This window comes from Pristis pectinata, chromosome 14 (genome assembly GCF_009764475.1).
Source record: "Pristis pectinata isolate sPriPec2 chromosome 14, sPriPec2.1.pri, whole genome shotgun sequence".
NCBI classification, from domain to species: Eukaryota; Metazoa; Chordata; class Chondrichthyes; order Rhinopristiformes; family Pristidae; genus Pristis; species Pristis pectinata.
Genome location: NC_067418.1, coordinates 41,212,853 through 41,225,652, shown reverse-complemented (window position 1 = coordinate 41,225,652; position 12,800 = coordinate 41,212,853). Strand labels below are relative to the sequence as shown.

General features: G+C 41.3%; 1 protein-coding gene across 1 annotated transcript in view; it reads left to right on the top strand.

The window, feature by feature from the left end:
• trpm5 (transient receptor potential cation channel, subfamily M, member 5) overlaps positions 1-12,800 on the top strand; it is a 78,580-nt gene that overhangs the window by 41,073 nt on the left and 24,707 nt on the right. The window contains exons 9-16 of the mRNA XM_052029017.1: positions 765-867; positions 977-1,095; positions 2,639-3,007; positions 5,798-5,938; positions 8,666-8,789; positions 9,976-10,121; positions 10,751-10,863; positions 12,040-12,138. Coding sequence (XP_051884977.1) covers positions 765-867; positions 977-1,095; positions 2,639-3,007; positions 5,798-5,938; positions 8,666-8,789; positions 9,976-10,121; positions 10,751-10,863; positions 12,040-12,138 — 1,214 coding nt within the window. The remainder of the gene's footprint in view (positions 1-764; positions 868-976; positions 1,096-2,638; positions 3,008-5,797; positions 5,939-8,665; positions 8,790-9,975; positions 10,122-10,750; positions 10,864-12,039; positions 12,139-12,800) is intronic.

The following is a 12,800-nucleotide window of genomic DNA, read 5'->3' as shown; positions in this document are numbered from 1 at the left end:
TAAATTAGCTTCACCTTTCTGTCATTTTTTAAAAATTTCATCTTCTAAAGGCACACCCATTATTTTAATCTTCCCTACCAAGGCAGTAATTATTTCTATCATTTCCCTATCATAACCTGGTGAGCTTATTATGTAAATCCCTGCGTGACTCTATTCCTATCCTGATTTGTTTTATTTGTTTTTTGTGTTCCTTGATAATTTAGTTTCAGGATTTCTGTCTTTCTAATTGCCTATTTGACTTCTTTCCTAATCATAATGTATTCTCTTCTCCTGTTTTATTGTCTTTGTACATGATATGTCTCTTGCTTTAATCTTAATTTTTCATATATCATACTGGCTCTTTGTTGGGATAAAAAGGAAAGTTGTGGATAAAAGCAAAGTATTTAATTGGACTATGGCTTGTCATATCTGTAGAAGGCACGATTCTTCCTGGACATTAACTCAACTCTTCCGCAATATCAAAGTATTTCAATTCTCCCTTTTGCGTATCACCAAATCTTTTCACTTTTCCACACATTTTGTATTACCTACTTTTTATACCTCCTATTTTATAAATTACTTGCTCTTCATGGATTATTTTATTCTGAATTCAAAGGAGGAATTCATTATCAACTCAACAATGAGGTGTTCTGTACGCTATTGAATTTCCATAAATATCGACCAACTCTTAAGTGACTTATACAAACACTGACCCGCAGGATTTAATTGTTTTTGGCACCTTTAATCAAAAACAAAAATGACTGAAACTTTTGAATTATTTTTAGATTCAAAACATTATGGCCAAGGACCATATCTTAACAGTTCATAATTCGGAGCAGGAGAACTCGGAAGAGTTGGATACCATTATCCTGAAAGCCCTTGTCAAAGGTAGGGAGATACCTTGGTCACAATTTGGCATCAATGTGGAGAAGTAATGCTGTGTGTCACCTCTGGAAATGTACGTTTCATACAATAATTTTCTTTCTTCCCCACACAGCTTGCAAAAGTCAAACCAGTGAAGCCCAGGAATACCTGGATGAACTAAAACTTGCTGTTGCTTGGAACAGGGTAGATATTGCCAAGAGTGAGATCTTCAATGGCGATGTGGAGTGGAAGGTACAATGTTTATTTAAATGAGAATTTATGAAGCTGGGGATAGGGGCTGGATTTCCTCCTTGGTGCTAGTAGCTGGATGGGACTGATATCCAAAGTATTGCAACCATTTGGGCAGGCCTACAGCTACTGACCATCTCTTCCCCCACCCACATCTTGGGAGAGATTGAAAGTCGCAACATGACCTAAACAATTACTAGCACGCCATTACAATGCCAGTTCAGCAAACTATTTGTTGCACTTGAATTTCCAGTCAGCTGTCAAAATCTTCCAGGAAATAATGAAATTCTTTTTCCCATGGTAGGGGTATCAAAAACAAGAGGGCATAGGTTTAAGGTGAGAGGAAGGAGTTTTAAAAGGGATCAGAGGGGTAAGGTTTTTACACAAAGAGTGATTGATATCTGGAATGTACTGCCAGAGGTAGTGGCATACTATGTCTAAAGAGGTGTTTAGATAGACACCTAAACAGGCAAGGCATAGAAGGATACAGTCCTAATGTGGTGTAGATGGGCAGAAAGGTTGGAATGGTCATAGTGGACCAAACTCTATGTCCTTAGCAAGGCAAAATCCCAAATTCTCTGGGAGAAAAATATTGGGGAATTCCTAATCTTAACATTTTAACTAACTTGAGAGATCTTGATTTGTACTATAGAGGATCTACCACTTGTAGGCTTCAGTTGGAACAAATTTAGCTGTCTTGATGGTATATAACAAATCGAATCACACCACCAGCTGCCAAACTGTTCCATAAGTTCACCATTCTCCTGTGAAAAGAAGGGCCAGCAAATAGTCAAACTGAAGGCAAAATAGTGCAGCTATGTGAACCCCTGAAACATAAACAAAAGATGCTGGAAGTGCTTGGGAGGTCAGACAATATCCACCCAGACTGGAAGAATTACAGGTGTATCAAATGTAGGGAATGGGCAGGAAGAAAGAACGAGGGGGGAAGGTGTGTGCTGGTGTGAGAGGCAGGAGCAATTTAAATAGCAAAAGGGATGATGGTGGAAATGTGTTAAAAGGATAGAGTCATAAAGTCGCACAGTACAGACGCTAGCCCTTCAGCCCGCTGTGTCTGCATTGACCATCAGGTTCCCATTTACACCAATCCTACATTAATCCTATTCCACTCTCCTCTCACTGCCGTCAACTCACTCTGGACAAGTAACAAAGCAAAAGCTAACTCTAGTACTGCAACAGGAGATTCATTACCAAAAGCTGCTATCAGAAAAAAATTGGGGCACTGGTTTTGATCTGAAATGTTTAAATCTTGTTGAGTCCAAGCAGGTAAAAAGTGCTCTGTTGGAAGATAAGATACCAGTCCTGGAGCTTGTATTGGTCTTCCAAGGAACATCATTGTTGAGATAAATGATCTGGTCATTACTACATTGGTGTTGGTGTGCCACGTCAAACATAATAAGCATTTTAATTTACCACAATATCTTTGGGACAAGATCATGAAATGTGCTATAGAAAGAAAGATTTTGTCTTGTTTGTTAGTATTCTCACTGCTTGCACAGGAATAAAAATAATGTCCTCTGCCCTGCAGTCTTGTGACTTGGAAGATGTAATGATGGATGCCTTGGTGAATGACAAGCCAGAATTTGTTCGGCTCTTCATTGATAATGGGATGAATATGTACGACTTCCTCACTTATGGCCGGCTCCAAGAACTCTATCGTTCCATCTCGCAAAAGTGCCTCCTCTATGAACTCTTACTGAAAAAACTTGAGGAGCACAGGCTTACTATAACAGGCATTAACACCCCTTCACATCGGGACTTTCCAGAGAAGAGACCCAAGTTTACCCTGTATGAAGTATCTAAGGTGCTGAGAGATTTCCTGCATGATGCGTGCAAGGGAATTTTCCAGGAATCCAACTGCTCTCGCAAGCACATGGGTGTTAAAAAATCAATAGCGGTAAGTACAAACCAAAGAGATGAAGAAAAAAAATTACTACTTTTTCCAAATAAAAATAATCATCTCAAATGTGGGTGTAGCTGGTAATGTCAAAAACACAAGAAGGTAAGAAGAGGCCACTCCACCCCTCAGGCATGCCCTGTCATTCAATATGACCATGGCTGACCTACCCCAGACCTCCTCTCCCTTTCTGTGCCAGTTCTTCATACTACTCAATTCCCCGATCTTTCAAAAATATATCTACTTCCACTGTAAATACCCCGCAAAAACTGGGGTTTAATATGTTGGGCTTGTTGCCCATCCCAAGATTCACTGAGAAAGAATAAAAGAAACAAGCAGGAGTAGGCCATTCAGGTCCTCATATTGGCTCCACTGTTCAAAAAGGTCATGGCTGATCTATCCCTTGATTCATTTTATTGTCTCATAAATTATATTGTCAGATAAAATTATATTCAGTTGAATTAAATCTGCATGCTTTTCCACAGCTCAGTCACCAAGTAGCTTGAGCATTATATAATCATTTTATCTCATGTTTTAAAATAAAATTAGGATCGGTTCAATGTTTTAAAAAATTGGGTGATTTAGTATAATAAAAATTTCCAAATAAATTTGGTCATGCTGCTTCCTCAATGCTTAAGAATTAAGAGCAGGTGTAGGTCACTTGCCTCTCAAGCTTGCTCCACCATTTAATAAGATCATGGGTCATCTGACTGGAAACTCACCTCGGTATTTCAGTCTACCTACTATAACTCACCACTTCCTTGCAAATCAAGTATCTATCTACCTCTCTTAAAAAAAAATATTCAAAGCTTTGTTTCTACCAAAGACCTGGAGCCATCCACAAGAGAGGAAAAAATTTACCTCATTTCTGTTAAATAGGCAGCCCCTTTTATTCAAACAGTTGTAGAATTCCCAAAAGAAGAAACATCTTCTCCACATCCATCCTGTCAAGTCCCCTCAGAATCTTATGTCTTAATCAAGTCCCATCTTGCTCTTCTAAAGACCAGCAGATACAAACCTAGTCTGTACAATCTTTCCTAGGATAACAACCTGCCTATTCCAGCTACAAGTCTAGCAAACATTCTCTTTCCTGTTTTTAACATGTTAATGTTCTTCCTTAAACAAGGAACATTGCACAGAGTACTCCAGCTGATGTCTCATCAATGCTCCATATAACTTAAGCATAACTTCCCTACTTTCAATTCCCCTGGCAATAAATAAGAACATTGTGTTGAATTTCCCAATTCTTTTCTACACCTGCATACTAACCTTCTGTGAATAATGCACTGGGACTTCCAAATCTGTCTGTAATCTCCCACCATTTGGATACTATGCTTTTTAATTTTCCTTCCAAAATGGACAATTTCCATTTGCCAGATCCTTGCCCGGTCACTTAACCCATCTATATCTCTTTGTAGCTGATCACAATTTGCTTTCTACTTACTTGTGACCCTTAACTTTATAACCTGCAACATTCCTGGATTTATTGCCAAATAACATAAATCTGTCATCTGACACCCTCCCCAACCTCCAATATCTATTTTGCCCCTGAATTCTCTTGTCAAGCCTCCCTTATTCTGCTCTCTGTAAACTTGAAGTCACTGTCTCAGTGTCCTAAAGTTATACCAAGCTCCATTCAGCCATTATCCTACCACTGACTTCATTGGCACCAGGTTAAGCAGCACTTGAGGTTTAAAATTCTCATACTTGGCTTCAAATCCTTCATTGGTTTTGTCCCTTCCTGCAGTCTGTGATCTTCTTCAGCTTTGTAACTCAATGAGATATCTGCATACCACTTATTATGGCCTGTAGATCAACCCAGAAGTTAATCTCCACATTATTAGCAGCCATGTCTTCAGGAAGCAAGGCTCTTAAGTCCTAGAATCCCCTTCCTGAATCTCTTGGCCTCTCAGGCTCTCTTTTCTCTTTGACATGCTTCATGAAGCCTACCTTTGATCATCTACCACAATGATCTCGTGTATCTCAACATCAGATTTTGCTTGATGGCATCTCAGGTAACGTGATATGTGAATGGAGGTGGTGGTTGTCTAATGACTTTCCATCCCTGCTACTTTTCTGGCACTTTCTTGTACATGCCGACAACGCTGACAATTCTTTCTGATCCTCCTGACACTTTTCCAACACCTGTCCCAACTGCTGAGTTAATACATCCTCCAGTGAGGTACTTGTGCTCATCTCCTCACTGAAATACTGCCCCTCGCACTTGCTCTCTGCAGAAAGGGTTTTGGTAGAGACCGATGTACCTCCCAAATCCCTCCCTCAAATACCTGTGAGGATAGAAGCTAGGGAATAATAGAAAAATTAAATGGCTTGCATCACAAGAGGCACGGTAGTGTAGCGGTTAGCGTAACACTATTACAGCGCCAGCGACCCGGGTTCAATTCCTGCCGCTGTCTATGAGGAGTTTATACGTTCTCCCCGTGTCTGCATGGGTTTCCTCCGGGTGCTCCGGTTTCTCCCACATTCCAAACACGTACCGGTTAGGAACTGTGGGCATGCTATGTTGGCGCCGCAAGGGTGGCAACACTTGTGGGCTGCCCCCAGCACATTCTCAGTAACGCAAAAGGACGCATTTCACTGTGGTTCGATGCACATGTGACTAATAAATAAATATCTATCTTATCTGTAGGGAGGGAAAGGAAGCAACAGTTTTGCTTTGGTAAATGTAAAAAAAATAGAAGTAGGAGAGTAGTTCTACAAAGGTAGTTTAGCTTCTGTTGGACTGGCAGTTGACTTGTTTATATTTTCTAATGCAAATGAGTCTTTCAGGAACTAAACAGCAAGTTACGTGGTCAAAGATTGTTCACAATGCCTGACTTAAACCAAACTTTTGAAAACCCTTGGCGAGACCTCTTTTTGTGGGCAGTGCTACAGAACCGACAGGAGATGGCCAACTATTTCTGGGAAATGGTGAGTACCTTTTTCGAGGAGCCTAGACTTCCGCACCATTCCATTTAGGAAGAGTTCAGGGAAGGATTGTGTACTATTAATTTACAGATCACTAAGATTGTTGAACATGCATTAACATCCTGCTTATAAATGACATAATGCGTCAGTATTTCACATTATACGTTTCTATGTATTATTGGAGTTTCTTGGATAAGGATCTTCATATCCTTTTACCAATTCAGTATTGTTGTGTATCCAGTTTTGACTCTCCCTGTTTTCTACTTTATACTGCATAGGAACCCCTAATGCTTCAACCAACTCTGCTTCCCAAATTAGTATAGGTTTTACTGATTAACCACAGCATTATACACAGGGCAGCAAGACCAAGGGGACAAATTTCTTGGAGATTGTCACTTCACTGGCATAACCTCACTGTGAATGAAATGTGTGAAACAACGCTTGTCAGAGGAGGCAATGATATTCTGCTCGGCGCATCCCAGTTTTGGATCCCCATTTCAGAGTTCCATCCTCCAGCCATTTTTGATGAGCCCCCATACGCTTACAAAGTAGTTCAAGGTAGCAATGATGTTGGGCCTTCTGAAGGTGAATGCAGCCAAAATTAAAACGCTGGGAGCACTGTGCACATGGAGGAAATTATTAAAATGAGCAGACTGTGTAAAATTGTCTGCAATCTACTGAACAAGCACTGGTTAACCACGCGTTGTGATCTCCATACCTGCTTTCAGAAGCTGTCTAATTTAATTCACTGTCTCTGAGAAAATGAGCGTGTAGCTACATGTCATGTTATGGGCAAATGGGACTGGCTTAGATGAGCATCTTGGTCGGCCTGGATGAGTTGGGCCGAAGGGCCTGTTTCCGTGCTGTATTACTCTATGATTATGACTCTGGGTTCTGCAGAAGCATGAGGATTTGTCCCTTTGGTGCAAGATATTTTAACGTAGACTAATATGAAATTTTACTAAATCTTCTGGCATATCACAACAGTTTATGCATTCGGGTGTGTTGGTGAATAATTTTGGTTACAGCAATAAAAATATGGGAAATGGGAGCAGGAGTAGGCCAAAAAGCCTATCAAACCTGCTCCACCTTTCAATAATATGGCTGATCTGATCTTGGCTTCCACTCAACTCTCCTGCCTGCTCTCCATAGCGCTCAAGTAACTCTTTAGACCGAAATCTTTTGATCTCAGCCTTGAATATGTTCACTGTGTCAACCTCTACAACTTCTAGGGGTGGAAAATTCCAAAGATTCATGGCCCTTTATCCTGGTCCCCTTGCAGGCCCTACCCAGCTTGTGAACACCCAACTTGTGTACAGCCCGTACGTACGAACAAGTGTTTGGGAGAGCAGTGGGGTGGATTTGCCAGCTACTACGAGGCTGAAGGCATCTTCTGCCACGTGGGAACTTGGTTCGTGGCCACATTTCTGACTTGCAAATTGCCTGGGTTGTGAATGGCTCACAAGAACAGAACCCTGTCATAACCTGGGGAGGCCCTATGTTCTGAATCTATGCCCCGGTTCTAGATTCCTCCTCGAAGAGATAACCTTTCAATGCTGGAACACGAGGGAATGTCAGATAGCGCCATGTTTTCTTTTTAACTCTATTGGGAAAACAAAAGTGAATCTTGGAATTCAACCAAAAAGATTTGGCTAGTAATAAGAATAAAAATAAAATTGATAACAAAAAAGTGTCTCCAGCAAAATTCTGAATACAAACATGCCTCTGATTCTGTGAATCTCTCTGAATGCTACTGTGAGAACTTTACACTGTTTTAGTTCTTTTTATGATAATGGGAAACATTCATTCAGAGTTCCACAACAGTTTGGAAATGGGAATTTAAAGTAATGTTATCACAGTTATGACAGGGCAGCATCCAATTATTAGTCTCTGGTGTGATAATAATGTGCCCAATTTAGACAGCAGCAACTTATCTTCAAGCCCACATTCTATTCCAGATGAATTCTCCCACTCTCATTGACCTGTACTGGTTCCTCATCCTACAATTGTAATTCCCCTATGGATTCATTGTGCTACACTACCAACTGCCTCAATTCCTACATCCCAGATCACTCTTTATTTGTTCATGGGATGTGGACAACACCAGCAAGGTTGGCATTTCCTGTTCATCTCCAATTGCCTCCTGACTGAGTGGCCTACTAGGCCATTAAGACTCAACCATATGGGTGCGTCAGGAGATGCATATGAATAGATTTCCCTCTCAGATATGTTGTGCTTCCTGCTACCGATGCTAACCTAACTTTTAATTCCAGATTGTATTGAACTGAAACTAAATTCTGCAGCTGGCATGAGATTTGAAGTTGTTCTTTCTGGATAGTGGCCACTATGTTTATCACTCTGATATGACTCTATCTGTAATTACAGCGTCTTCAGCCATTGCCCATTTTGGAATAATAAGCTCCCTAAGCTGCTTCATTTTGTTTCACCGAATCCCCCTAAAAAATCCTTTACCAAGTGTCCAATTTCCAAATTGTCCTCCCAATCCCAGGCTTTTTGATCATATTGACTGATTTCCTCCTTGTTATGTTACAGATGCTACCTAAGTGCAAGTTGTGGGTGTTTTTTTTAGCATGTCGCATTTCTGATTTAATTTGTGCGATGTGTAATGAGGTAACCTTTGAATGAACAGGTTCGGTCTATGGCCCAGTGTTTCCCTCAGTAATCATGCAAATAATGTATTTCCATTCCCACCCAATCTTTGCTTTTCAGGGCCCAGAAGCCGTGCCTGCAGCACTGGCAGCGTGCAAGATTTTGAAAGAAATGGCTCGGCTGGAGTCGGACGCAGAGACCGCCCGGAGCATGAAGGGGGCGAAGTACGATCAGCTGGCGATAGGTACAGTGAGCTCAACTGCAGAGGAGGACCTGAGAAATGCCTTTTCCAGCACCACCACTTATCATGGTGCTGATCACAAGATACTTAAAGAGCCAAATGGCCTTTCTTTCCTCAGCTTGTCAATTGGTTCTTAAATGGTTTTCACCTCCTATGCTCTGTTTGGGAGACCATTTCCTTTACCTCTCAAGGACCATTTCCTAATGGCTGCCCTAAAGTTATGGTTTGTTAGTTTGAGCCCATGATCCAGCCCACTGTTCTAATCCTGCAATTTAATTTGAAGTCATTTACTGGATATATCTCTTCCACACTGTTCTCTATTGTACATTTCTAAACATCACAAAACCCGCCTCTCAGAGTATTCATGATTGAGCAAAGTTTACATACTGAGCTTTCTTCAAGAGTTTAAATTCAATGGAACCAAACTTTGGAAGTGGAGTTCAATGCATATAACATGCTTTTAAAGCATACAGTATTGGTATTGGTTTATTATTGTCATTTGTACCAAGATACAGTGGAAAAATCTGTCTTGCATACCATTTGTACAGATCAATTCATTACACAGTGCATTGAGGTAGTACAGGGTAAAAACAATAACAGAATACAGAGTAAAGTGTCACAGCTACAGGAAGGTGCATTGCAGGTAGACAATAAGGTGCAAGGTCAAACAAGGTCGATTGTGAGGTCAAGAGTCCATCTCTTCGTATAAGGGAATCATTCAGTAGTCTTATCACTGTGGGATAGAAGCTGTCCTTGAACATGATGGTATGTGCCCTCAGGCTCCTGTATCTTCTGCCTGATGGGAGAAGAGAGGATGACCCAGGTGGGTCAGGTCTTAGATTATGCTGGCTGCTTCACCAAGGCAGCGAGAGGTATAGACATAGTCCATGGAGGGGAGGCTGGTTTCCATGACACGCTGGGCTGTGTCCACAACTCTCTGCAGTTTCTAGCGGTCCCGGGCAGAGCAGTTGCCATACCAAGCCATGATACATCCAGATAGGATGCTTTCTGTGATGCATCGATAAAAATTGGTGAGTGTCAAAGGGGACGTGCCAAATTTCTTTAGCCTTCTGAGGAAGGTAGAGGCAGTACAAGATGAATTTCTACCTTTTGTCAAATCACACCAAAGAGATGGCTGTCTGTTTGTAAATGCAGCATCCTGAAATGGTGTGTTGTTTTCTGATTGCAGACCTGTTTAGTGAGTGTTACGCCAACAGTGAAGACAGAGCCTTTTACTTACTGATTCGTAAGACCAAGTACTGGAGCAAGACCACCTGCCTGCAGCTAGCTACTGAAGCAGATGCCAAATCTTTCTTTGCACATGATGGGGTTCAGGTATTGACCTGAGATGTTTCAATATTTCTTTTATACTGAATAACATTGACAAAATAAATCTGCCATCTCCAGCAAAACAACTAGCAGTTATTAAGATTGTGTTGGGTTGCTTCTTTTTGCAGTAATCAGTTTGTACCACCATCCCTTCACCCTATAAAATGTGCTTCACACAAGCACAGTGCATTTGCAACAACTTTCACTGAGCCAAGGTGCATCATCCTTCCTGCTGCTCCTCCATCCAGCATTTGTTGTGGCAGGTCACACCATCCTCATCTCCTCCCTTGTCTGGCCCTCTGCATCCTCGTCCTTCGATCTCGACACTTATTTTGTTCAACTCCTGACCCCTGTAGTGTCCTCCAAATTCCACTGGATTCTGCTTTTGGACTCCATGAGGTGCTTCTCCTCATTGGCGATATCATCTTCCCACATAGAACCGACAAGAACGTGCAGACTCAGCCCACGTTTCCTGTACCCTTTTCAGCTTCTCGACAAAGTCATTGCTCTCAAGCTGCAGCGCCAATGTCAAGGCTTAAGGAGACCACAGCCATAGATTTTTTTTTTCTCTGCCCCAAAGTGGGCATAAAGCTGCTCATTATAGCAACTAACCAATTTTCAATTCCTCATATTAGGCTCTATTGACTAAAATCTGGTGGGGCGATATGTCGACTGATACTCCATTCTGGAAGTTGCTGTCAGGATTCTGTTGCCCTCCTCTAATATTTACAAACCTTATTACCTTCAGGTAAGAAATTAGTGAGCAGACTTTCTAAAACTATTGTCTTTTAATTTACAGTTCTTCTCATTCAGCCAGGATGTCTTGCATTATAAATTACTCTTGCTTAGGCAAATAATGTACTGTAGTAGTTTTGCTCAAGTAGTGATATAATTTGTCTACTTTTAGGCAGTCTGGTTGAGGGTGGAATGTTTGTCCTGAAGAACTTAATGAGTTTCTCTTCATGCTGTTGTGGGATCTTTCAAGATAGCCCAAACTGCCGAAAATCTATCTAAGACAAATCTATCTAAAACAGCCCAAAATCTACCTAACTGTGTCTTAAATATATTTAATGAGGTAGCCTCTACTGCTTCTCTTGACTTTCATATCCCACCCTGATTTCTGACTCAAAGGTGAAAGCTGACACCATGTAAACAAAGAAGTCACCACTGAAACTGTGGCACAATAATGACAATAGCTTAGATGTGGATTTCTGGTGATGAAAGTCTTGTGTATTAGTATCTCTTACACCTTTAGCCGCGGTAGCTCTCATGCCTCATTTCTGGGTACGAGTCCCACTCTAAGTACATGAGAACGAAGATCCAGGCTGACCTTCTGGTGCAGCACTGAAGGGGAGCTGCAGTGTTGGGGGTGCTGCCTCTTGGATGTGACGTTAAACAGAAGCATTGCTCCAGTGGCTGTAAAGGTTTGTGTGGTACTATTGGAAAGGGGAATAACAGAGTCAGCCATAGTACCTTGGGATAGAATGAGTTATCAGGTTTCTATCACGTTGCTGTTTCTGGGTGCTCACAGTGCATAAATTGGCCTATGCAATTCACTCTTCTTACGCCAGGTGGCAACGTAAACTGATGAGCCTGACTGTAACCACTGCTAGCAAGTACTGAGGGAACCCCACGCCGTGCGAGAGAATTTCTTAAAGAATTTCCATTGCATGCCCTCCCATTATCCTGTTCGTAGCTTCAGTGAAACCTCTTTGATTATAATGCTAGCCCAAAACTTGATCTCTTTATAGAAGAAATTAACAGTGTGCCTTTCATGACCTCTGGACGCCCCAGAGCTTGTCACCTCAAGGGAAGTAATTTTGAAATAGTCACCATGTAAGTGGAACAGCTAATGTCTGATCAGCAAGATCCCACAAATAGCAATGAGACAAATGACCATATAACCCTTTTTGTTTCCCTGCAGTGCACATGACCACACCTCCACAGAGGAATCTGACCAGCTGAGAGAACAGAACAGTTTTGACATGGAAAAGGCTTTACTGCTCCAAGACGAGGCAAACAGGTTTGCCCATCTAAAACGTTTGTAGAGCAAAAAATGTTAAGAGTGGGACAGGGTGAAACAAATATAGATTCCAATGGTGCAAAAGATATCAGTAATGGACTAAGATGGCTAATGTTTACTGTGCAAGGCAAAAGTTAAACCTACCAGGATAATTATCTATCAAATTAATTATGTTACATCCTTGCAGAACAACAACAACATGGATTTATAATCCAGTTTTAATGTAGTAAAATGTGTCTCAAGGTAACGGGAGTGGTATCAAACCAGATTTGATCGTAATACAGTACAGGAAGATGTTATGTCAGATAACAAAAAGCTTGGTCAATTTGTAGGATTTGAGGACCATCTGAAAGGAGAAGAGGGAAATAGAGAGGTAAGTGATTCATTTATGAGATTCCAGAGTATAAGACCTAGACAGCTGGTAGCATGAATGCCAATGTTGGAATGATTAAAAGAAGGGATGGGCAAAAGCCCACAACTGAAGATGGGTTGAAAGTGGGTGACTGGCTGGGAACTGTCAAATCCCAAGGTGGTAAGGAGGGTTCCAGTGATAGGCGAGCTGAAGCAAGAGGTAGAATCGGTCGGGAGTGAGAAAGAGACATACTATGGCAAGAAATTTAAAATTGAGATGGTGAAGATTAGTGAGTAAATGGCAACTGGCA